Source organism: Carica papaya, chromosome 8, assembly GCF_054855325.1.
Source record: "Carica papaya isolate Zhongbai chromosome 8, ASM5485532v1, whole genome shotgun sequence".
Classification (NCBI taxonomy): domain Eukaryota; kingdom Viridiplantae; phylum Streptophyta; class Magnoliopsida; order Brassicales; family Caricaceae; genus Carica; species Carica papaya.
The window spans coordinates 34,411,876-34,435,854 of NC_142316.1; the positions used below are offsets into that span (position 1 = coordinate 34,411,876).

Genomic DNA, 23,979 nt, shown 5'->3' on the forward strand with positions numbered 1-23,979 from the left:
AGCGTGCGCATCCATTTTAACCGTGGACAAAAATATTTATATTTTTTTAAAATTAAATATCAGTAGTTCAAAATTAATTTCTGCTTCAATTTGTTCCAAAATTATATTAATTATTAAATAAAATTAAAAATTCCCATCTGCATTAGATGATTTAATAATTTTTATTAAAAAAATAAATAATTTTCTAAGATTGTACAATTAATAATTTGAATTTGAATTTCACTCCAATTTTTTTAATGATTATTAATTATTAAATAAAATTAATACGAATTTCATTTAGTCTAAACCAAGAAATTAATCATGAAAAAAGAGTAATACCAAACATAAATATTTATATATATATATCGTGCATTATTGCAAATAATAATTAAGTTTGATTCAATTATAATTTAGGGCAAGTGATTATATTCTATATATGCACGTATGGGACATGAACCAACCATGATTCAATGAATTAGGAATGTTATAATTACGATTTGTAATTATATATATATATTTTAATGAATAAATAAATAATTAATATTTATCAAATTTAATTTATTCAATTTTTTTTAAAATTAAATACATTAAATAAACATCAAAATTTAAATTTAAAATTAAATATTATTTTAATAAATTATAACATAAAATTCACTACTTTATAAATATAGTATAATTAATAGTAATTAATTTATAATACTTAATTTAATAAAAATTAAATAATTTAATATATTAATTATTAATCTAGTCACATTGACCAAATTAAATTTTGTCATAACAAACGAAAATAGTAGAATGATGTTAGCTCGTACTAATGTGTATGTTTGATCTCATTCGTATTTTTATTTTGAATTTTTAATTACCATTTAATAATTTATATAAACAGTAAAATATAAATAAAAATAATATTATAATTTCAAATCAATTAATATATAACTTAAATTAAGTATTTTTGTGATTTTTTAATTAGTATATAATAATATAAAGTTTATAATTATAGAATTAATAAGTGAAGTTAAGTTAGTTACGTATTAAATATATAAATTAATATTATTTTTTAAGTTTCAAATAATTTAAATAAGTGTTCTTTATTGTATTCTCTTAATATCTAAAATGGTGAGGAATTGAAATGGGGGCTTAGTGTTTTACCTTTGACTGAGGGCATCGCTTCCAAAGCAAGCAACAAAAGCTAAATTAGAGATAATCAAAAGGAGAAGAAAAACACTTTCACTTTCTCTCTCTCTCTCTGTCTCTCGCTCCTTTTCCCCTTCTCCAAGAACTGATGAGTGATGATTCCGATCATCTTTTCTGGTAATTATGTTCTTCGATACTTGCTACATTGCACAGCCTCTTCTTCTCTCAGGATCTGTAATTTTGTTTTAGTTTAGTTTTGATTGTGAAGTACGAACTCTACGAGTTCGAAAAAGATTCATCTCTTTCTCTTTTTGGCTTTTTACTCTGTTTTTACTAACAATGTGTTTGATTACTTTCAGGTAATCTTCTAATTTTATGATTTTTTGTTTTTGTTGCAAACTGTCTGTTTGGTTGCCCGGAAAATGGACCGAAGTAGAATTCGGAGCTTTATTGACAAGTCCATTACGGTCATGTAGGTGGATGTTTGTTTAGGTGCCGTGTTTTCCTAATTTTCAGCTAATCTTCAAAAGGAAGGAAACTGGAATTTGAGATTTTCTCTTCTTTTTGAGTTTATATTATCGTTGGGGAGTGGACTGTTTTGAGAAGTCTGTGCGGCCCAGTGGAGTCGCTGTTTTTTAACCATACAGAGCCCAGCGTATCCTTGACTATTTGCATTTGCGGCTCCTTCGCCGCCAATTGTTTCTCATTTCGATCCAAGACTTGTTGTTTGGCTGCTTTGAAAATGAGGACGGAAAATCGTCTAAAGAATGTTGATTACCTAAAACAGTTTAGCACTTATATATATAGTGGCAAATGACGAAATTCGAGCTAGAGGATTCGGAAGTATTTAGATTTTTTTACTGAAAAGGAATACAGCTCAGCAACGGCAAGATTTTCGAAGCGTCTGCTGTATATATTAGCTTCTATTAATTTGAAGAATCGTATAGGTTTAGCTTTCTGTCTGAACGATTTTCCATTTCGTTTTTCTTTTCAGTGTGCAGAAGAATTGATTCGAGGCGATAATGTCGACTAGACAGAGGTCAAAACCGAGAAAATTGCCGCCAAGTAATTCGAAGCCTGCTAATTCTCCTTCATCTTCAACTACATCTTCTTCGAAACATTTCCTAGAGACATCCATTGATGGCCAGAGCTCGCCTGCTTCTTCATCGGCTAGGAGTAAGCCACAACACTTCTACGCGGAAAATTCACTGTTGGAGGCGGAGAGATCCAAAGAAAATGTTACAGTGACAGTTCGTTTTCGTCCACTCAGGTGCATTTCGATTTCTTTTTGTTTCATCTTGATAAAGGCGTTTCTCGATTAATATTTTCAAGTCTGATTTTTCGCTTATGCTTGGAGTAGTCCGAGGGAAATTCGACAAGGCGAGGAGATTGCATGGTATGCAGATGGCGAAACCATTGTTCGAAACGAGCATAATCCATCAATAGCTTATGCGTACGGTTGGTTCTATACCTATACACTGTACTGTCTTGTCTGTATGGGTTTCCGATGGCATCATTAATCAAATCTGCATAAGAGGTTAACTGCATGAAAAGCACAAGTCTAAAAATAATGGTCGGGAACTGTGAAGCTTTTGCCGGTTCTCTGTATGGGAGCCATACGTGGATAGACTGCAATAGATTAACCATGAGGAAAATTACAGTGAGGTTGAGGCAACAGCCGGGAATATTTGATACCCAATTTTGTAGTGTATTTGTTCCCTTCTGGATCATTTTAGCATTTATCCTGAACTTATCTTGGTTTTGAGAGTTCTGATTTTCTCTGTTTGCTCATGCATTAATCTCAATGCTTCTCTCTTTCTTAATTGCTTATGGGGATAAAACGTAATTTATCCATAAAATTGATGTACAATCAGTATGTAAACCTGCTAGAATTAATCTGTTACTTTCTAGCTTTCCTGCTTATCTTATCTCCCATTCTTCCAAGACTATCTAGATTCTTATCTTCACAGTATCTGGAGATGTTTACTAGTTTTTCCATTTTTGCAGCAACGTATTGTAGTTTCTCGTATTAGAATTGATTTTAAATACATGTTGCAGCGTTGACTGGTCGTGCTTTATCATTCCTGTGCAAAATATCATATAGTTTAAAAAAGGAAAAAGAACTTGTTCTCACATCTATTGCTGCGTACTTAATCATATTTGTTGAGTTACCGAATAAGAAAACATAGTTATTGTTAATTTATATTAATACCCACAATCTCAGTCATTACTTGTTTTTTTCCCATGCATCTAGATCGGGTGTTTGGCCCTACAACAACAACACGCCATGTCTATGATGTTGCTGCTCAGCATGTTGTTAATGGTGCTATGGAAGGCGTCAATGGTAAGCAGTACATATCTTTCTGTTTAGTAAGTATGACTTTGCTACCAAAATTTCTTGCTCGGATCTTCTGCTATTTTTCTCTTCCGTAATTGAAATGTAGTTTGAATTGTAATCATCCTTTTCCTACTTAAAAATACAAAGGTGAGAAGAATGAAAAAGAATGAAGATTAACAAGTTTTGAATTCTTGGGTTTTGACCAATTATGATATGTTGACAGAATATCTAGACCAACAAACTTAACTACCACCGGGTAGGTATTTTTTTTATTGAAGCAAAAGATTGCTTAATAAAAATTCTGGCAACATCATGTTTCTTTTTTCACGTTTGTGATCAATAAAAGACTAGAACAGGATTGGGAGTTAATAGAAGGCTACAAGGAAAGTTTGGAGGATGAATCAAGTTTTAAGTAGCAATTTTGTTTGTGTCAGCCAGACCGAGAAAATTTTGTGCAGAGGAATAGAGAAAAAAGCCATGCTAAAGAAATCATGCACTGGGATTATTTTAGATCTTGAAGGCTCTATATGAATAATTCTATTGGTTAAATTTGATAGAGAAGAGTAATATTTATTTGAAAAGACTTAAGAAGCAGTTTTTGTTAAAAGAATATTTTTGTTTTGACCAACAGATCTTCATAGAGGTCATAGATTTTTTCCCTGTAAAGTATGTATATGTGGGTGGCTTTGCTGTCAAATAAAGTTATTTCTTATGAACAGTGGGTTGATGGTTATGAAGACTTTTTAAGGACCTATCTGATTATGATTCGTGAATAGGAAAATCACATCTCTCTTGGTTAGGTAATTCCGAGTTAGGAAAAGTTATGAGTTATACCAACATGGTGAAAAAAAAGAAAAAAAATATGTTAGACTACTGCCGTTTTTCAGCAATGGAATTGCTTACTGCTATAACTCTTTTTGTTTCTTTACACTCACAGGCACCATTTTTGCTTATGGAGTTACAAGCAGTGGGAAGACTCATACAATGCATGTAAGATCTAAAAAATATGCTTGTATTATTCTATATTTCTACCTCACTATATTATTCAGAATATAGTTTTCTCCTGTAATTTCCAACAGCATATCCAGTCACAATTCCTTATTTGGGGTCTGTTTTCCTTGGGCTTCTCATCTGCACTGGTTTCCTTTTCCTTTTTCTGGGGTGTGGTTTTTTGCTTTCCACTTGATTTTATATCCTCCCTCTTTGGATTCTCTTTTGCTCAAATACGATGTTCTTTTCTTAAAAAAGAATATTTTCTTTTGAATGTGTCTTGCAACAGTATGCTTCTTGATAAGGTACTTATTTGTTTTTCTTGGAAAGAAAAGATATAGAAGAATTTCCATGTAAGATTGGTGTGAAAAATTGATTTCTGAACATCTTTTTAGTATATTTGGCATCCTTGTAATTTTCCAATGAGGAAGTTTATTAACTACAAAATGATCTGGCTACTATACAAAGCGTCCTTGCAAAAGTGGTACACCACTTACATATAAACTGCTAGTCACTTAAGAATGAATAAATTTGTTGTCAGTAACGACGAGGACTTTGTAGACCTAGTTGCCATTGGTTTGTACCAGACGTTAATGCTATAATTCTTACCTATAGAAAAAAGAAGAGAGTTCTGTTTGTTTTAGTGATTCTCCTCCATGCTATTTATCTTTTTAGAACTTAATGAGCCGTATATCATTGCTCTGAGAATCTGAGAGTTGGCTTATGTTATGCATTTCTCAGCTGTTGATGCAACTGCTATGTTTTTTTTTTTAAACATAAAGTGTGAATTGTATTAATATAGGCACCAGGGTGTGCCACCCATGTACAAAATTTACAAGTTAATTAAAGTATCAACATAAAGTGTTGATGCAACTGCTACGTAACTTACACATTCTACAACATGACACCTGTTTTGCTATCATCTGGCTTACGTGTGTAACACGAAGAGAAGTAGTTGTAAGAGTTTGCTTTTGTAAATGTTCCATATATGCTTATGTTTTGTTTACTCAAATTGCAGGGTGATCAAAGGTCACCTGGGATCATACCACTGGCTGTGAAGGATGCCTTTAGTATTATTCAAGAGGTATGTTTATAGGAAATTGATCCATTAGATTGTAAGTTGCAATTAGGAAGCCTAATATTGATTTATGCCCCAGACACCTAATCGGGAATTTCTTCTACGAGTTTCATACTTGGAGATTTACAATGAGGTGAGATTCTCCCCTTTTTCCTTTTTATTTTTCCCTCGGAATGCTGCATACTATCCTCAAGTCCTTTTTGCCATATATGATGCTCAATGAAAACTAGCTGCATTGCTGCTTTTGCATTTCCTCTGGTAGATTGTCCTTTCTGAGTTTTCTTAATTTCAGGTTGTCAATGACTTGTTGAACCCAGCTGGACAGAACTTACGGATTAGAGAGGATTCTCAGGTAGCTCGTTTCATTTTCTGATCCTTATTTGGTTTTTTCTATCCACAATGATACTTACTCTACATCTGCCAATGGTCTATGCTATTTTTAAATCGCCTCTATCATTTCTTATTATCATTGCCTTTTCTTTCCAAATTATTCTATTATATGGCATCCTAAGCAGCAGTTTGTAAGCAGACATTGGGCATGAGTTGAATCTGGTTATTGGTGATCTTTTAGTAGAGATATCCAGATTAACCTGGTGAGAATTTCAAGGATAGATGTCACAAAGTGCTTGGAGTTTGCATGCTGGCACTAGTTGAATGTATACTTGAGCATTTAGATTATGAGGCTCAGGCTTGTCTCATATATTTAGTGCATTTGCTTTGGGCTTGGTGATGTCTACTAGATTCTTTTCATGACAAAATCTTGGAGATATGATTAAGATGTCTTGCATTAGGCAGAAAATGGGTCCTCAAAAGCATCCGGGTGGCTTGGTCTGCCTTAATATGCTGGATGTTAGCAGTGTGTAATATGGAAGTAAACTGATTTTCTGATTTAAGGTAATAATTCTGGGTTGTTAAGAAGCTATGTTTTGCTAGAATGCAAGAACAGCATGAAGGAAGTTGAATGTAATTTGGTGTAAATCTGGATCTTTCCTAGAATGTTCCTCTCAAAAAGAGTTAATTCTTCAAAAGAATATTTCCTAGAACAATTAAGCAAGTCAGTTCTAAGCGAGATACTTTTGTATTATAAATATTGAAAACACACTGATGATATTTGTTCATAGGCTAGCTTCCGTGAAGCTTAATCCAAAATTACAATTATGTTTCAGTTTTCACCAGTTTATTTTTAGGATTGGAAATAGGAACTAAATATTAGGATTATTCACCAATGAACTTTTGGAAGATTGGCTTTCTACTATGGGAAAGTAATACTTAACGAAAGGTGAACATTCATTGGTGATAATTTTTTGTGCAATGCTCCTGCTGTTTCATCTTCCTGGGAGATACCAAAAGTTATATTTAGATTTTGTTACAACTTTGAAAACGTCATAGCTTCTATTTGTGGCTTAAGCTCTTGGCATTCAAGATTCTATTGTTGAATATTGTCTGTCTTTGATGGTATGACATTATATATATGTAAATATATATATATATATATATATATATATATATACACGCTGAAATGCTTGAAATATACTCCTGGTTTAATGCATATTGATGGTTTTAGGGAACCTTTGTTGAAGGAATAAAAGAAGAAGTTGTCTTATCTCCTGCTCATGCGCTCTCTCTTATAGCTGCTGGAGAAGGTATACTGTCTTTTCCTGTTTTTCTGTATCTTGGAAGCAGTAGATCCAGATTATACTATATGTGGAAACCCTTTTGATACTTCAAATCCAAATTTTAGCTTTCTTATGCCATCAAAACCGAAGGTGAGCAAAAGCGAATGTTTTTTTCTTTTTTAGAGGAAAAAAATAACTATTATAGGTACAAGGGGCTGCGAACCAGAATATAAAAGCAAAGAAGGAAATATAGAATTAACAGTCCTCTAATGATGAGTAGGTTATAAAGATCCAAAATATTAGCACCATCATGAATGGTGTCCTTCAAGCAAAATACAAAGTGTTTTTAAGTCATGGATAACTGATCTCGTGAAAAGAAAACACAGATTACAAATGGTGTGTTTCTTTTCTCGTGGTAGAGTTGTTCTTGTTAGAGCATTGGTGATGATGTTCAGTTTTCTCGCAGTTTAATCTTTTTGGAATAAATGGTCAATAAGCTAGTGATTTTACCCAATTTCTTGTCTGCAATTAAGCCATCTCGCAAGTCCAGTTACTTCATGTTATTTTTTCACCCATATGGATTTGTGCCACATGCTAAGCTATCTATCTTGTTTGCTTGTGAGGGAACATGTAAAATAAATGAATTAGATAATTTTATATTTGGTTGCCTGAGTAATTATTTAATAGGTTTAGAGACTTGAATTCTGTTCATCATTGCCTCTACTGACACTACAGTGTCCTGTCCATATGGTTTTCCACTTTTACCTTGATCTTCTTTAACTATACATGAGATTATAAGTCCTAATCTATTTGCCATTGACAACAGAGCACAGACATGTTGGGTCAACGAACTTCAATTTGCTCAGTAGCCGGAGCCACACAATTTTTACTCTGGTATGGTTATGCTTAGCATTGAGGAAGTACAAGAGAGCTATTTTTTTTTCTCTTGCTGTCCTCTTTCCAGTGCTGGTTTTACATGCACATATGGGGACATAGACATTTTTTTTAAGGGTCATCCTCTTATGTACCATGAGGACCTTGGGAACCTTATAGATATTTGAACAAAATTGTAAATCCTCTCTTTTTCCCTGGTGGCACCCCTTAGTGCCTTCCAAATATTCTTATTATTTTTTTTTCACAGAAATGATAGTTAAATTATTTCTTAAATTTAAATTTATTTTAAAAGGGGAATTTAGTTTTTGTGATTTTTGGATCAAATATGTTTTCCTTCTCCATTAAAATTGTGCAAACATGTTCTTGCACAACCATTCTATTTTTCTTCCACATGCTGTTAATAGCACTTACTATGTTGCATGGGCAAGTCATCTTGTATGATTTTTGAATTACTTCTGATCTTGAAAAATTAAGGAATTAGACTTATCTTTCTTTTTGAAGTATTGTTTTGTGATTCATGATGAAGATGCATGTATACTGCCATTTCAAATTGGGGTGTTTTTTTTTTTCCAATTTCCCTACTACTTTGTTTCAGACGATAGAAAGCAGTCCATGTGGTGAAAACATTGCAGGAGAAGCAGTACATCTCTCCCAGCTGGTAAGTTATGTAACTTTAATCCTGGTATGAACTTTCTCTTTTTCTCACAATTAGGTGATCTTGGTCCTGGTATAATTTTTTTAGTTGGTGCTCAATCCATTGATTTGGAACATTCTCCTTGTTGACATAGCAGTCTTTTCAACATTTAATTTTTTATTTCTTTTAACTTTTTCATATTTTGTTTATGCATGCAGAACCTCATCGATCTGGCAGGTTCTGAGAGCTCAAAGGCAGAAACTACTGGTATGAGAAGGAAAGAAGGATCCTACATTAATAAAAGCTTGCTGACACTTGGAACTGTGAGACATTCTTACTCTTGTTATCAAAACTATGCTAGTGTTAGAAGTTTGTTTGATAGCCTCCTCCCGGGCTTCTTTTTGGTTTAATATTTATACTTGGTGATCTTCAAAATGATCTAATATCAGCACATTTTTTTGTTGTTATTTCATTTACAAAATTTACTGCAAATAAGAAATTATATTGTTCTCTGCTTTCCCAAATTTTCCATTTACTATATGATGGGGACAGTTTAATTTTAAATGGTCGAACTAAATTAGGGGATCTAACCCTTCCTTCACCCCTTTCATATAGAGGAAAGGTAACTTCAGTTTAAGTTGATCAGTATGCATATCTAAATACTGATAAAAAAGGTATGCTCGCATGCTTTTTCCTAGCTTAAGGCAACTTCTTAGGTTGTCTCTTTTGTTTGACACTTTTTGGCATATAAACCCAAGTGATTTAGTGTGGCAAACAAAACTATATTATTTTGTGTTCTCTATTGCTGTCTCTTCTCCTCACCTAAGGTGCATAGGTTCATGCTCTGCTATTGGTGGTTCCATGGTTTTCCTTCTGAATAGTCATAAGAAATTATCTGGTCTTCTTTGAAGTATCATTATCATCTTGTGCTTTGATGTCAATCTACCACCTAAGGTGCATAGGTTCATGCTCTGCTATTGGTGGTTCCATGGTTTTCCTTCTGAATAGTCATAAGAAATTATCTGGTCTTCTTTGAAGTATCATTATCATCTTGTGCTTTGATGTCAATCTACCACCTTGCTGCAGCCTGCATGTGATGGTCAATTGTGTATTTTTAATCCTGATTTAGATTTCAATATTTTTCTTACAACTTGTTTTATGTTTTTAGTTAAAAATTTGTTATTATTATAGGTTATATCAAAGTTAACAGATGGGAGGGCAACTCATATACCTTATAGGGATTCAAAATTGACAAGGCTCCTTCAATCTTCTCTGAGTGGTCATGGGCGTGTATCTGTAAGCTTTGTTAGATTTTTCTTTCATCCATCTTTTTGCCACAGACTTTCTCACTATATGTCGATAACTGGATAGTATAAAGCATGTAATTTAAAGGTTGTCACTTGAAAAAGAAATATATAAATCCACTAATTTCAATGAGAATTTTTGTGTCACTCATTGATCTTTGCTGTTGGAATGTTCAGCTCATTTGCACTGTCACTCCTTCAACAAGTAATTCAGAAGAAACACATAATACATTGAAGTTTGCCCACCGCACAAAGCACATTGAGATCCAAGCAGCACAGAACAAGGTTCGTTGCTTTGTCCTCCATCTTGATGAGTCTGCACAGTTGAATAGAGCTTTTTTAGCACTTAATAACCCATCTCATTCAACACTGCAGATAATTGATGAGAAATCACTTATCAAGAAATATCAGTATGAGATACGCTGTTTGAAGGAAGAATTGGAACAGTTAAAACAGGGTATTATGAGAGTTCCTCGAGCGAAAGATATTGGGGAAGATGACATTGTACTCCTCAAACAGAAGGTATGCTTAAACTTGAGTATGGCTGAAACCTTTCATTTTTAAAATTGATAAATGGTCTTCCTACTAGTCCTGCCTTCACGAGGACTTTGCAACTAAGCAAATCCCATGCCTATACTGTTATTGATATCTCTTTACCTTTGTGTTATGTCTAGGTATAGTGCAGTAATATACTTACAAATTGTTGCATTATGTCACTGACTTTGATGGGCTTGATAATAAAAACTTTGGTTTCTTCTCTCAATTCAACCTGAATTTTCCTCTAGTTCATCTTTTTTCTTCTTTTCCTTTCCTAAAACCAAGCACAATTAGAAGAGTTGGAGCTTAACATCAAGAGATATGACAAGTCCTTTGCTCTGATTGGGCTTTTAGCTACAGGTATATTTAGAGGTATATTTTTGAATAAGAAACAGAGAGATCTCCCTCTCTAATGAATCAGTTCATCCTTTATTTTCCTTTAGAAAAAGAAAAGGAGAGGGTAGATATGTTGCTATCATGCAAATTATAACTTAAGTGGAAAGACAAAAAGTGTGATCTTGTGATGGTCTTCTTCATTAATGTTTTATTAAACGGGAAGAGAGCAATGATAGCTAACTGCTTGAATTCATTGTTTTAGTTCTAAGATAAAAAAAGTGAAAACTAAAGGACAAAAGAAACTTGTTCCCCTTCACCTTAATAATTTGTCGCTGTACAAGAAAGGACATTTCAGAAATGCATCTTTAGTTATTGGACTGCTCCCTTCTTATTTGTTGTCGTCAATGTTTAAGTTGATAAGAAATACTTAGGTCTAGCAAAAAAAAAAGCTGATGGGTGCGATTTAGATTTTGTTAGATTGTGATAAAATGCAATCCTCTGTGTGGAATCAAATAGTTTTTTGATATCTTGCATGTCATTTTCCTTTCCACTACTTATTTTAATCATGTTCTCTGTCAACTAAGCGTCCAACATGATTGATGATGCCACTTCCAATACATTATCTCAGACAGGAAAAGGCAAGCATTATGTTTGACTTTGTGTTTTGTTGTTTTGATTTGGTGAAGCTAGAAGATGGTCAAGTCAAACTGCAATCGAGATTGGAAGAGGAAGAAGAAGCTAAAGCAGCTTTAATGAGTAGAATACAACGGCTGACAAAGTTAATTTTGGTCTCTACAAAAGCTTCACAACCTTCAAGGATTCCTCATCGGTCAGGTCCGAGAAGGCGGCATTCTTTTGGAGAAGAGGAGGTATGACGGGCTCAGCTAAGAGAAAACTGTTTAACTGTGTTATCTTAAAAGGATCTCCTAAGTCCCACTTCCCTCCCCCCGAGTATTTTATCTGGGTCTAATTATTTTGCGAAATGTGCAGCTTGCTTACCTTCCATACAAAAGGCGGGACCTGATCTTAGATGAGGAAAACATTGACCTATATGTTTCCTTGGAAGGGAACTCTGAAACTGCAGATAACACCCTTAAGGAGGAAAAGAAGAGCAAAAAGCATGGATTGCTTAACTGGTTAAAGCTGAAGGTATGTATATTCTGGATAATTGATTCTTTATTGGTTTTGTGAGTTGAAGAGATATTCACCTATGAGGTTAGTTCTTGTTAGTCTCTGATCCTATACTGGTCGTTAACTCAGAAGATATAAATATCAACCTCAAGATACAATCCAGTTATCAATCCTGTACATTAGCCTGCTTGAACTTAGCATATAGGAAAATATTGAAAGACTATAGATCAATGCCAAAATCTGATGTTAGATATACTCACTGACTTGTAAATGTCTTTGTATATGAGTGGCATCCCTTTGGTGCCAATAATTTAACATGCTTGGTATACTTTATATTTGAAAGAAAAAGACCAAAATTTGATATTAAAACCTTCGCCAACTAAAAATGGAGTGAACCCAAGACTATACCACCACTATTACTATATATCTTCATGATCTCTGACCAGGAGCATCACTGTCCGGTTCTAATTGCCAACTACCAGAGTGCAAACCAAACTTGACCTTCTGAAAATTCCACTAGAAGGTGCCTTAGCAGAAAGAGACCCCCATTACTATTTGACTAGTAGAGCTTTGTTGAAAGAACAAAGACCTAATCCTCAGACTTAATCATTCCATTAATTTAAAGGATCAATTCAATAGTAGACTTTTTTCGATGTTCAATCTTATTTTTTATTTTCAGTACCACTATTGCAAGGAATAAATAATTTTGAAGCCACATGATGATAATGCTTTTGGAACATTTGGATTCCCGTTAAATCTCAATAAGTTATTAAAAAAGACATTTTCAAACTTACTATTGGAATAAGGTTTGTTTTTGGCGCAATGGGTATATGCCTAAAATTTTGATCTTTGAACATAGATGGTTCTGCTATTTTCTTAAGAAAGAAAATTTATTTCAAAAAATTTTTTCTTAACAAAGAAAATATTCTTACTGTATGAGTATGTATATCCTTTCCCTTTGCTCTGGTTGGGTTTCCTTTTCTGAAGCTCATGCAATTTCGCCTGTCTCTGTGTTTCCCTTGTGCAATATCAGAAACGAGACAGTGGATTAGCAAGCAATAGTGATAAATCAAGTGGAATTAAGTCAAATAGTACACCTTCAACCCCTCAAGCGGGACATACTAACTTTCAGACAGAATCAAGAGTTTCCCCTTCTTTGCTGACAGAAAGTTCTCCATCAGCAGATCGATTGTCAGAGTCTAGACAAGACAGAGAAGTCCCTGAGGGAAATTTCACTGGAGAAGAGACACCATTGGTATGCAACATTTTCTCTTCATATGAACTTTATTTGTTAAGGAGAAAAAAATGTTGACTCTTTTTTGGTTTTCCATTCTCGGATAAAATTAATGGTATGTTCTTTCATATATTGCATTCCATCTCCTTTTGGCTTACCGAGTGAAATTTAAGATGAGAGTGTGGTGCGTTATATTAGGTATTTTGCCTTCTCTAATCAGTGGCTGCATATATGACTTGCACTTTGGTTATTACTCCATATGGTCAATGTACATCAACAAACTGATCTTTTCCTCTAGAGAGGCATCTATAACAAAGGAGATAAGAATGGATATGTCCTGAATCTACTTACTGTCAGCCCAATATATATCCTAGTTTAAGCTTGGAGTTCCTAGTATTGCAAACCTTTGATGAATATGCATAATGAAGAGCTCCTAAGATGCCTCACTTTCTTTATTTCCAGACTAGTTTAAAAACAATTGATCAGATTGATCTTCTGAGGGAACAGCAAAAGATTTTGTCTGGAGAGGTTGCTTTTCATTCTAGTGCTTTGAAGCGGTTGTCTGAGGAGGCTACGAGAAATCCCCAGAATGAAAAGATACAAGTAATAAATTTTTTTCACTGGCCACTTCTGTTGCTAACTGCTTTTGATGTTTGAGGAAGATCTAATTTTCTGCTTCTCTTTGTTTTCATTTAAGTTGGAGATTAGAAAGCTCAGTGATGAAATCAAAGGAAAAAGTGAACAAATTGCTTTGCTAGAAAAGCAAATTGCTGATTCTATTATGACCTGCCACAACAAGATGGATAAATCAGAAGTCTCACAAGTGAGTTTAGTATCTCTTCTCTTTGCAGATCACTTCTGTCTTTTTATTGAGAATCCAGTTTTATGTTTTTTTTTTTAATTTTTAATTTAATTTTTTTGCTATAGACTATTGCCGAACTGGTGGCACAATTAAATGAGAAGTCCTTTGAACTTGAGGTAATAAATCTTATGTTTCTCGTGCCTAGAATACACATTGTCTATCTTTCTGCTTCAGGCCATGTTTGGTAACCAGTTAATACCAGGTTCTCTAGCTAGACTGATGGGTACCAATTTAATGCTATATGACGTAAGTATATCTAAAACAATTAGTAAAAAACATGAATAAGTAACATTATACTAAAAGTATGGTAGTTAATGACAATGATTACACATATATCAGATATGATGTCAGGTCGAGTGTTACCTCATCTCTGGATAAATAGATGCTTCTACGTTTTCCTTTGTTTTATTCCTGGTTATTGCTTCAGGTTGTGATCTTCATAATTTCGGGGTTAACAATTTGAATTAGCAAACATATTAAGGAGAGAAGGAAAGAATAAAGCAAAATTTTCCGCAAGACTTCGCTATGCTTTGCCTTCAAAATTTTCAATCTCATCTCAGGTTTTCTTCTTGCAGGTTAAAGCAGCCGATAATCGTGTAATTCAAGAACAGCTCAACCAAAAGGTACAGAACACATGCTCATTTTGTGTCTGCCTCTGTGCATGAGTTTATGCATTGTTTCCAATCAAGAGCCACTTGTAAGTTGGTTAATGATTTTGTATCAGACCTCTGAATGTGAAGGATTGCGCGAAACAATTGCATCCTTGAAGCAACAGCTCTCTGATGCTCTAGAATTAAGAACTCTCAGCCCTGTTTCCAGTTATTCACAACAGTTTACTGAAACAAACAATCACCTTGGAGAATATCAAATCGAGAGAGAGTCTGCAATGTTAAAAGATAGAAATGTCGATCTGATCATGCAAGCACAGGTGCTTTAACCATTTGCCTTCTCTTTTTTTCTTTAAGAAAAAAAAAACCACTTGTCTTATATGATTGTATCTTGACTTCCTAATTTAGCATTTGGTTCTTGAAGTTAAGTCATTCAATTGCTTTCTAGATGTTTTTGCATGTCTTACACCTTTCTGAATCTCATTTCTATCTTCTCTGAAAAAGAGAAGAAAACGATAAAACATTATCTATCACGATATTAGTCTTGAGATAGATTGTGTGATGATGCTTCCCCCTTCTGAGGAAAAAGGAACATTCTTGGAATTCTAATTATGCTTCACTAGCAACTAGTAGCATATTACTATATGAAATGATTTTTGTGCACTGTGATTGGTTTTTCTGAATGAAGAGATTTAATAGCCACTTGTGACATCATAAGCAAGCCTATTACTTTTTCTTTTTGTGGATTTGCTTTGGTTATGCTACTCTTTAATGCTGAAATTGTTAGGGAAGGAACCAAACCCGGAAACAAAATATTGGTATAAGAATTTGGCTTAAGTCTTGGTAATGGCATGGACAGTTATGAAAATGGATGTTAGATGAATAGATGCGAAAAATTCTTATTTGCTGTCTTCTTGATGCTGTTTCTGCTGAGCTCCATTTTTCCTCTGAAAATTTATGAGAAGTTTTTGTTTCAACATGCTGAATCTAAGTGTACAGTTTTCTTTATTGATAATGTTACTGTAGGGAGATAGGGTTGCTACTCTCTATTCATGAGACAATCTGTATATTATACTCGCATTTTCATATTGGTGTCTTCCGATTTTCATCCCTTTCTTTTAATTGTACTCTGGATTTGTAGGATTTGTTTCATCAAGTTGAAATTCCTAAAATATTTCAATCAGATAGATCAAAATTTTTGCAACTGCCTGTCTATCTGACCTGAAACAGTAATCTGTTACCAACATTTCTTGTGACCTGGAACAATAATCTTTAGTTACTGCATTTCAGAACTGTTTGTTTTCCTGACATATCTCCATGGAAAATGCAGTCGCATTGCCATGGGGAATGTAGCAAAAATTTCTCCTCCGGATGATGCAGAAGATGTTTAGTTAATTGGATTTCTATATAGATTAGGAATCATATTTTCATCAAATTTAGAAGTCAGCTTTATTTAAAACGAGTAAATCTCTAGCAATCTTAGTGTTTTATGCAGTGTTAAGAGTTCTAGCTAGGTTTTAAGTGCTATGTATTGGGGTTAAATTAGAGTCTATAAATACTCTTCTAATTTCTTCTAAGAGAGTCATCGATCCTGCATAAAACAGGTAGGTCATCTGAACTTTTATGTGAGGGTGTTTAGCTTTAAGTTTTTTGTGTAAATTTGGTTTTTATGTGAGGCTGTGTAGCTTTAGGTAGTAATATATTTTGATAAAATGCTGGAATTGCAAAATATAAATATGTAACTGTATATGGTAAAAAAATTGATAAAACTGTTAATCTAATAAAATTGTTTATAAAATATTATCATATATGTCGTCAATTTTACGAGGGATATCAAGAGAGTAAGCAAGAGAGTGCTTGGCATTTGCTCTATAAGCAGCTCAAAGCATTGTACCTCAATCTCCATGTTTGGTAATATAAGTACGGTGCTTACTAGGTTAGGAGTGACCTTAAGAACTTGAAAAAAAAGTACCCTGTGTCTAGCTTTTTAAGTTTTTATTTTTTTGTTTAACGATTTACTTGATATTCTCTTAAAATTCATAATATATATTAATAGAAGTAAATAAATTTTGTAATACATTTTTTTGTAACTGTATTTTTTCCTACATCACTTTCTCCAAAATACTTAATCACTTACTTTTTAGATAAAAATTATCTGCTTTAAATAACTCAAAGCACTCTACTTTTTGAAGCAGGTTTCATTAAGCAAATCCTAAATAAATTCTAAGCAAATTAGTTGGATTAAAAAAAAAAAACTTAAAAAGTCAAAATATGGTGCTCATTTTCTATCATTTAAAAACTTAGTAAGCACCAAGCTTTTAATGTTACCAAACATGAAGATTGACACATGATGCTTAAAATAAGCAACAAACAAGTAATTCTATACACCTTTTACGTCTGTACGCTAAGGCTTTGTTTGAGAGAGCTAGTTGAAGTAATAAGATATGGTAGTTTATTTGGTCTGGATATAAGGTTAAAGGGATGAAAGTGGAATATAAATAAAAGTAAAGTATTTCACTTTTTTTTTTTTTTTTTTTTTCTGGATATTAGATGAACAAGGGAGGGGAATGGAAAATTATCAATGTCCAAAAGACAATAATACCCTTATTTTTTACGGAAGATGCATGATATACAAGGTGTGGGGTTGAACTTATGAAAAAGAATGAGCATAGTAAATCATTCTCAGCAAAATATTATTCACCTTTATTTCCGTTCCATTCAGTATTCTCTCAATGTCTTGTTCACCACCATTCTCCTCCTGTTCTGTGGTAACCTGTCTCACAAACAAGTTAATTTTTTAACCTCCTCTATTCTCCATTATATTCCATCTATCCTTTCCCAAACATATCCTAAGGGGGTAAGTTTAGAAGTTTGAAGAATAACAAATGAAGGGATATGGAGGTGAAGAAAAAGAAAAAGAAAGATTGAATTCCCTACCTTTGTTTGGTTTTTTCAAAAAGATAGGAACAAAAATGCTCGGGGATAATTTGTCAAAATTTGAAAAGTTTCCTCGAAATTATTTTTCAGTATCTACTAATATAATAAGAAATAATTTTGCCTTTATATCTAAAAGCTGCTATCAAAATTTCTTTTCCTTCCATTTTATCCAGTAAAAGAGTTGAGAATACTGGTTCCTTCCATTTCTAGAATATGAATTGTCCATTGAGTGATTGCTTTCATAGACAAGGTTTTGTGTATTGTCTTTTAAAATTACTTTTTTTGCTATTTGATGGGTTTTAATTTGTCTTTATCATATTAGTCAATAATGGAGCTGAATATTGACTTGTCTAATCAGGAAACTGAGATTGAAGAGCTGAAGCAGAAGGTTGTTGAACTAACTGAGTCAAAGGAGCAGCTAGAAGTCCGAAACCAGAAACTTGCAGAAGAGAGTTCATATGCCAAAGGGCTGGCCTCAGCTGCTGCTGTTGAACTTAAGGCACTATCAGAAGAAGTTGCAAAGCTCATGAATCATAATGATAGACTAACTGCAGAACTGGCGGCTGCTGCAAAGAATCCTTCCCCCAACCCCCGTAGAACAAGTGCAGTGCGGAATGGCAGGAGGGATGTTAATGTTAAGCGAAATGACCAAGCCGGGTCACCTTCAGATCTCAAGAGAGAATTAGCTTTGAGTAAGGAGAGAGAGCTTTCGTACGAAGCGGCTCTCTTAGAAAAGGATGAAAGAGAGGCTGATCTTCAGAAGAAAGTAGAGGAGTCCAAACAGAGGGAGTCCTATCTAGAGAATGAACTTGCTAACATGTGGGTTCTGGTGGCAAAGTTAAAAAAATCACATGGAGTTGATGCTGATGTTTCCGAGTCAATCAAAGAGAATCCCCAGCTAGACGGTTCAGGGATTGAAAAGTTTCGAGTTTGATGGTGTTTAGTTTTGGATTTGTCGATCAGCAATGACAAAATGGATACCCAGAAGCTTTTCCCTGAAAGGTGGTAGTGCATAGAGAAATGATATTTGCTTGTGTATTCTAATCCCATTTTTTCTTTCATCAATTCTTTTAGTACCCCGAGCGTAACCTAGGCCTTTTTTGGCTCTTATCGTTTTGCATATTCTCTCATTTCCTTGTTCATAATTGTAGAGGAATCGTAGGAAGGCAATTTAGCTAATTTGATATGATCCTGAAAATGAGATGGAACTTGCACTAGTTAAAACAGTGTGTAGTTAGTTGATGATAAGGCTGTTGTGTATTTAAATTGGGGAGCCCTCTTGTATCCAATCGTGTGGTTTCTTTCTTGTGTATTTAAACTGTTTGAGTGCCGCTCGGTAAGTTTGACTTTGTAACTTAAATTGCCATCTCATGACGGCCAATAATGCTCGTAGAACTGTAGGGTTTTATGGATTGGAAGCTTGATTTTACTCAAAACCGGGGTTGGGTACCTAAAAGTGTGTGTGTGTGTGTGTATATATATATATATATATATATATATATATAACATTGCAGTCAGATAAATTCGAGTTGATAATAGTAATTACGAATTCTAAATATTTTTAACAGTTACCAATATTATCTACAGTCCAAGTACTAATGCTTACATCAATATTATCTTATATGTGTTGTGTGTGTTGTCGTCGTCTCTATCTATCATACTCCAGTGTAAATGAAGAAAAAAATCTCAAGAGTATCATAAACAATTTTATTTGGTTTCAATTCATGCCATTATTGAATTTTAATTTGCAAACTATCATATATTTGTATGCAATAAGCTCTTATTGGTATGTAATATTGGTATATGTTTTAAAATTCCATTCCTTATATACATCTTTGTTTATACATAAAACATGTGTGTGTATATATATATATGATATCTAAATATTCTTTTAAAAAATCACTTTTAAGAAATTCATTTCACAAATGTGTATAAATTCTGGGTGTGCGTGTGAGCTCACCTACCAAAAAATTTAATAATACATAATAAATTCGTATACACACAAAAAATTTAAAAGATAATGACGTAAAAATTAATTTTCAGTGAAAAGAAAACTAACAGTTGAATTTATGAAAAGTAGGGAAGAAGTATTTTGACTTCCGTTGACTTAGCACTGACACGTGGCGATCAAAGAGCCCCGCCATTTGCAGGTCGGAGCTTGATGATGTCAGGAGTGTCCGTTAGACATGAAAGTGACGTCATAGGGGTGCGGGTGAGGTAAGAAACGGAATTGTACCCGCCGTACAGCCTCGTGGGGTGTCCACAATTTGGAGTTCCTTAGTGGCACAGAATTCTGCGTCACTGCAAAATGAATCCCATTTCCCCAGCTCTGGTTCAAGCAATCTCTTTCGATTTCTGCCCAGATAATTCTCTTTTTCAATTAAAAAATCTCTGAGAAGGGGAAAAGATATATATATATACACACACACACACACACATAAATACCCACAAACATACACAAGTATATGCCAATTATAGTGACATGTTATAATATTTTCCCCATTTTTTTTTACTTTAATTTTATAATATAGATCCATGTATAGATAGATACACACACAACACATGTATTTCCCTTATATTTCCATCTATATATATTTATGAAAAGATTTAGGGAGCAATATCTTATGTCAATTAGCTAATGTTAGATGATATTTAGACAACGATATACAAGTGTAATATATATATGTCTTACAAGAGCATGGACTTTTAGATTCATAGAAAAGATTTATTCTTGCAATGTTTTTATCATTTTTAGGAATAACCATTTACTTATTAATTTTCTTTGTTCTTTTATGATTAGAATTCAATTAATTTTGTATAGTTTTCATATTATATCAGTCCTACTTTTCAATTATTTAATACGTAAGGATAAATGATATGAATTTTTTTTCTCCAATTTTTTATAAAATTTGCTTATGATAACATCAATTTCGCTCTTGATTAATGACAAATTTACCACCTTCGTCGCTAGACTACATGTATATAATGTATTGCCACAATACAAAGTTCTACCTTAAACTCTATTTCATACAATTCGATCTGATTGTTAGTTTTTTCTTGAACCTTTTATGAGATGTCGTATGTTTGAGTCTATAGTGCTTTCATGCCAATGCCTTATAACTTGTGATTATACAGGGTAGTGATTGCCTTTCTCCAACTATGTTCTCCTTAATTAGATGAATAAAATTGTACAAGCATGTGACGACTTAATTATTTATACAGTGCATACTTAGATATCTATTTGGCTATCTAATTACTTCTCCGAGTACATAATTTAGTGGTAGTGTGTGAGCAGTAGGATTACGTTTCTAATGAACTACTTCTTATATTTAAAGAAAATGTATATGATGGATCAATACCAAGTTCTATATTTTCAATATTCAAGAGTTTTGAGCAATTCTTGTTTTGTTTATAAGTCCATATTAACTTCAAAACATAATTCTTAAGTAGTATATTTTAGCTCATACTTTTGTAATCATACTCAATTTTATTAAATTTGTATTTGTACGTGCATGGGAAAACAGTTAAATTTGTCGTTATATACGTCATCAAATCTTTACAACTAAATCATTAAATTTGTCGTTTGCAAATTATTGGATAAGTCTGTTAATACAATATAATTTGTTTGAGAAAATAGCTACAAATGATAGAGAGTTAATGTAGACACCAATGAATCCAAATAATTAAAATTTTTAATTTATAATAATCAAATTTATTATGAGAAAAATATTAAACCATAAAAATGAATACTTTATTATATGATAATATACTGTCTGATAAAATATTTTCAAGAATCTAACTATATACAAATTAAATATTATCTATCAATGTCGTTTAAATAATTGAATATATGTAGTATAATCAAATTTGTATTTTCAAGAATCTAACTATATACAAATTAAATATTATCTATCAATGTGGTTTAAATAATTGAATATATGTAGTATAATTAAATTTGTCGTTTAGCAGAAAACAAATCTATATAAATTTATAAATTCATTCAGTTTGTCGTTTTGCTTAAGATTGTCGGTTATAAATTATTAAGTTATCATATACTTTTTAAGATTTATTCGATGTTGTTGTAAAAAAGGAAACATTATTAGTGTGTATTTAGGGTTTATTCTAATCGAACTTTAGCTTTAACCAATCAATACATAAAATTTTCGATGAGCATAAAACCCTAACTAAAATTTTATTGCATATATATAATTAGAAAAATCATTAGATGCTTCATAAAGATAGAAGAGTTAACAAATTATGTAAACATTGATACATAAATTTAATATTTTCTAAGATTTTTATAAAGTTTTGAAATGAAATAATCGTATTTATAAATTATGTTAACTTATTTGTTATTTTAGAGAACTTAACAGATAGTTATATACTGATTTTTTTTTTATAAATGATTTAAGAAAGTATATATTTACGCCTTCAACGATCACTAATCTATTGTATACAATAATTAATCAGTCATATACCCCGTGAGAGTTTATATATATTTCATTTGATTTTAACAAAAAATCACTTTTTCTAAAGAAAAACAATCATACCTTATAATAGTTTTAAGATTATGATTATACCGTTCAAAAATAGTATTAATAATATAATCGGAGTCCGTATTTACTTATTTAATTTGAACTAACAACTATTTTATTAAATTTTTATTATTAAAAAACCTTCTCAACATTAAATATATATTACAAATATAAGATTGGTGGACAATAATCTTTTATACACTAACAAGCAATAATGAATGCATACATACATAACTGTCGTCACCTTTATTAATTTTCTGGTTTCTTCTATAAGAGGAGGTGAATTAATTAAACAAAAGTTAATTATAATTTTCTTCAGTAAGAGTAAAGAGCATATATATATATATATGTACATATATATATATATGTGTGTGCTGCTGGGAAAAGGTAGATTAATCAGTTTCTAGTTTGAAATTAGGAAAGGAGGTCAACAGAGATATTATCGAAGCTATAGTATATATTTAACGCTCCTTTTCTTCTTCAAAATTTCAATTTGTCTTTTTATGATAAAGTTGGATATGTTCTAACTCTCAGTTCGTCCCTCTCAAAGCTTCCTCCAATTTGGGTTTGATCTGAGAAGATGAAGATTTCATCGGATATCACAGATTGTGATGCCCACTTCATCTTTCTTTTCAAGGAGGAGAAAAAGAAGACCCACTTCATCTTTCTTCTTCTCATGACACATGATTAGTTTCGACACGATTTTCTTTTCTCTTTCCATTCTTTTTCTCGGGATCCAAACATGTATAGGAGAGAGGAAAGGTAGAGAGAGAGAGAGAGAGAGAGAGAGAGAGGGAGGGAGTGTGTAACCTCCTGCCCTAATTATTCATCATCTGTTACACATTTAAAGATCATACCTCTCAAATTGCACATACAAACAGCACCATTATGGTTAATTTAATTTAATTCATCTCTATCTCGCCACAAAATCATTGAGATATATATATATATATATATATAGAGAGAGAGAGAGAGAGGGAAGCCATTGATAAACAACAAGAGTACAGTACTAGATTATTTCTGCACATACATATATACATACACACATACATAGATACCATATATATATATATATATCTTCAGTTACATCTCCTTGTTATTCATAGCTGGAGAAACTCAGGAAAGGAAACTAAAACAAAAGAAACGGAAAGTAAAACATGACATCTTAGTTTTAACCAAACTAAGTTTCTAGTACTGTATACAACTTGAACACCTTCTTCTTACCCTTTTGTCTTGTCTGAAAACCATTTTACTTACAGTCGAAGAGTCAAATCTATCTCTTCCTCCGAACTCACTTCACACGAATTGTTACTGATCAAACCATTCTCACCAACTGCACTTCCAGAATCCTCAATCCACCTCATCACCCTCTCATCATCGCCATCACCCAGGTGCAATTTCATCTCCACCGCCGCCTCCTGGTAGTAACCGTTATAACCACCTCTGAAACCGCCTGCATTCTGGGGCCCACAGCCGAGGTTCAGTGTTACAGGGCCATAGCTTGACCCTGAAACTGAAAACGGCGCCGGAGGCTGAGTCGGAGGGGGATAACGAAAAGGAGGGTACCCGGTCTGGTTGTGAGCCGGAAGAGTGGGTGCCGGTTCAGGAGCTCTAACAGCCGGCGTGTGGGGATGAGGTGGCACAACAAGTTTCTGCTTCTTGCGAGCTCTACAGGCCTCCACGAACAGCCTGCACTCCTCGTTTCGTTCCTTTCTGTGGGCATTCTGGTGGCCACCGAGCGCCTGGGTAGTGGGAAAGGTCCGGTAGCAGCGAGAACATTCGTACGGGTGAAACTCGTTCTTTCCCAAGCTCAGCCATGCACCCAAGCTCGT

The 23,979-nt window shown here is 33.2% G+C and overlaps 1 protein-coding gene across 6 annotated transcripts; it reads left to right on the top strand.

Moving 5' to 3' along the window:
- Nucleotides 1-1,111: 1,111 nt before the first annotated feature.
- LOC110811692 (P-loop containing nucleoside triphosphate hydrolases superfamily protein) lies at nucleotides 1,112-18,924 on the top strand. Of its 6 annotated transcripts, none has more exons than XM_088208821.1 (25): nucleotides 1,112-1,290; nucleotides 1,473-2,022; nucleotides 2,108-2,383; nucleotides 2,474-2,571; nucleotides 3,368-3,457; nucleotides 4,389-4,441; nucleotides 5,460-5,525; nucleotides 5,599-5,652; nucleotides 5,812-5,871; nucleotides 7,084-7,162; nucleotides 7,962-8,029; nucleotides 8,625-8,687; nucleotides 8,882-8,986; nucleotides 9,855-9,959; nucleotides 10,145-10,252; nucleotides 10,343-10,489; nucleotides 11,527-11,709; nucleotides 11,831-11,989; nucleotides 13,005-13,226; nucleotides 13,668-13,808; nucleotides 13,903-14,028; nucleotides 14,133-14,183; nucleotides 14,643-14,690; nucleotides 14,792-14,995; nucleotides 17,971-18,924. In XM_088208821.1, the coding sequence occupies exons 3-25, from the start codon at nucleotides 2,136-2,138 to the stop codon at nucleotides 18,544-18,546; spliced, it is 3,054 nt and encodes a 1,017-aa protein (XP_088064947.1). In that variant the 5' UTR covers nucleotides 1,112-1,290; nucleotides 1,473-2,022; nucleotides 2,108-2,135; the 3' UTR covers nucleotides 18,547-18,924. The 6 variants fall into 6 exon arrangements, with proteins under 6 accessions (XP_088064947.1, XP_088064950.1, XP_088064946.1 ...); XM_088208824.1 differs by having other exon boundaries at nucleotides 1,473-1,585; XM_088208820.1 differs by having other exon boundaries at nucleotides 1,113-1,290; nucleotides 1,473-1,999.
- Nucleotides 18,925-23,979: the final 5,055 nt, after the last annotated feature.

Excerpts from the sequence above, each read along its gene's own strand:
- LOC110811692 (XM_088208821.1), top strand. The coding sequence starts at position 2,136 with ATGTCGACTAGACAGAGGTCAAAACCGAGAAAATTGCCGCCAAGTAAT. Across the intron at positions 2,384-2,473 it reads GTTCGTTTTCGTCCACTCAG|TCCGAGGGAAATTCGACAAG; the intron begins GTGCATTTCGAT and ends TGCTTGGAGTAG. Across the intron at positions 3,458-4,388 it reads TGCTATGGAAGGCGTCAATG|GCACCATTTTTGCTTATGGA; the intron begins GTAAGCAGTACA and ends TTACACTCACAG.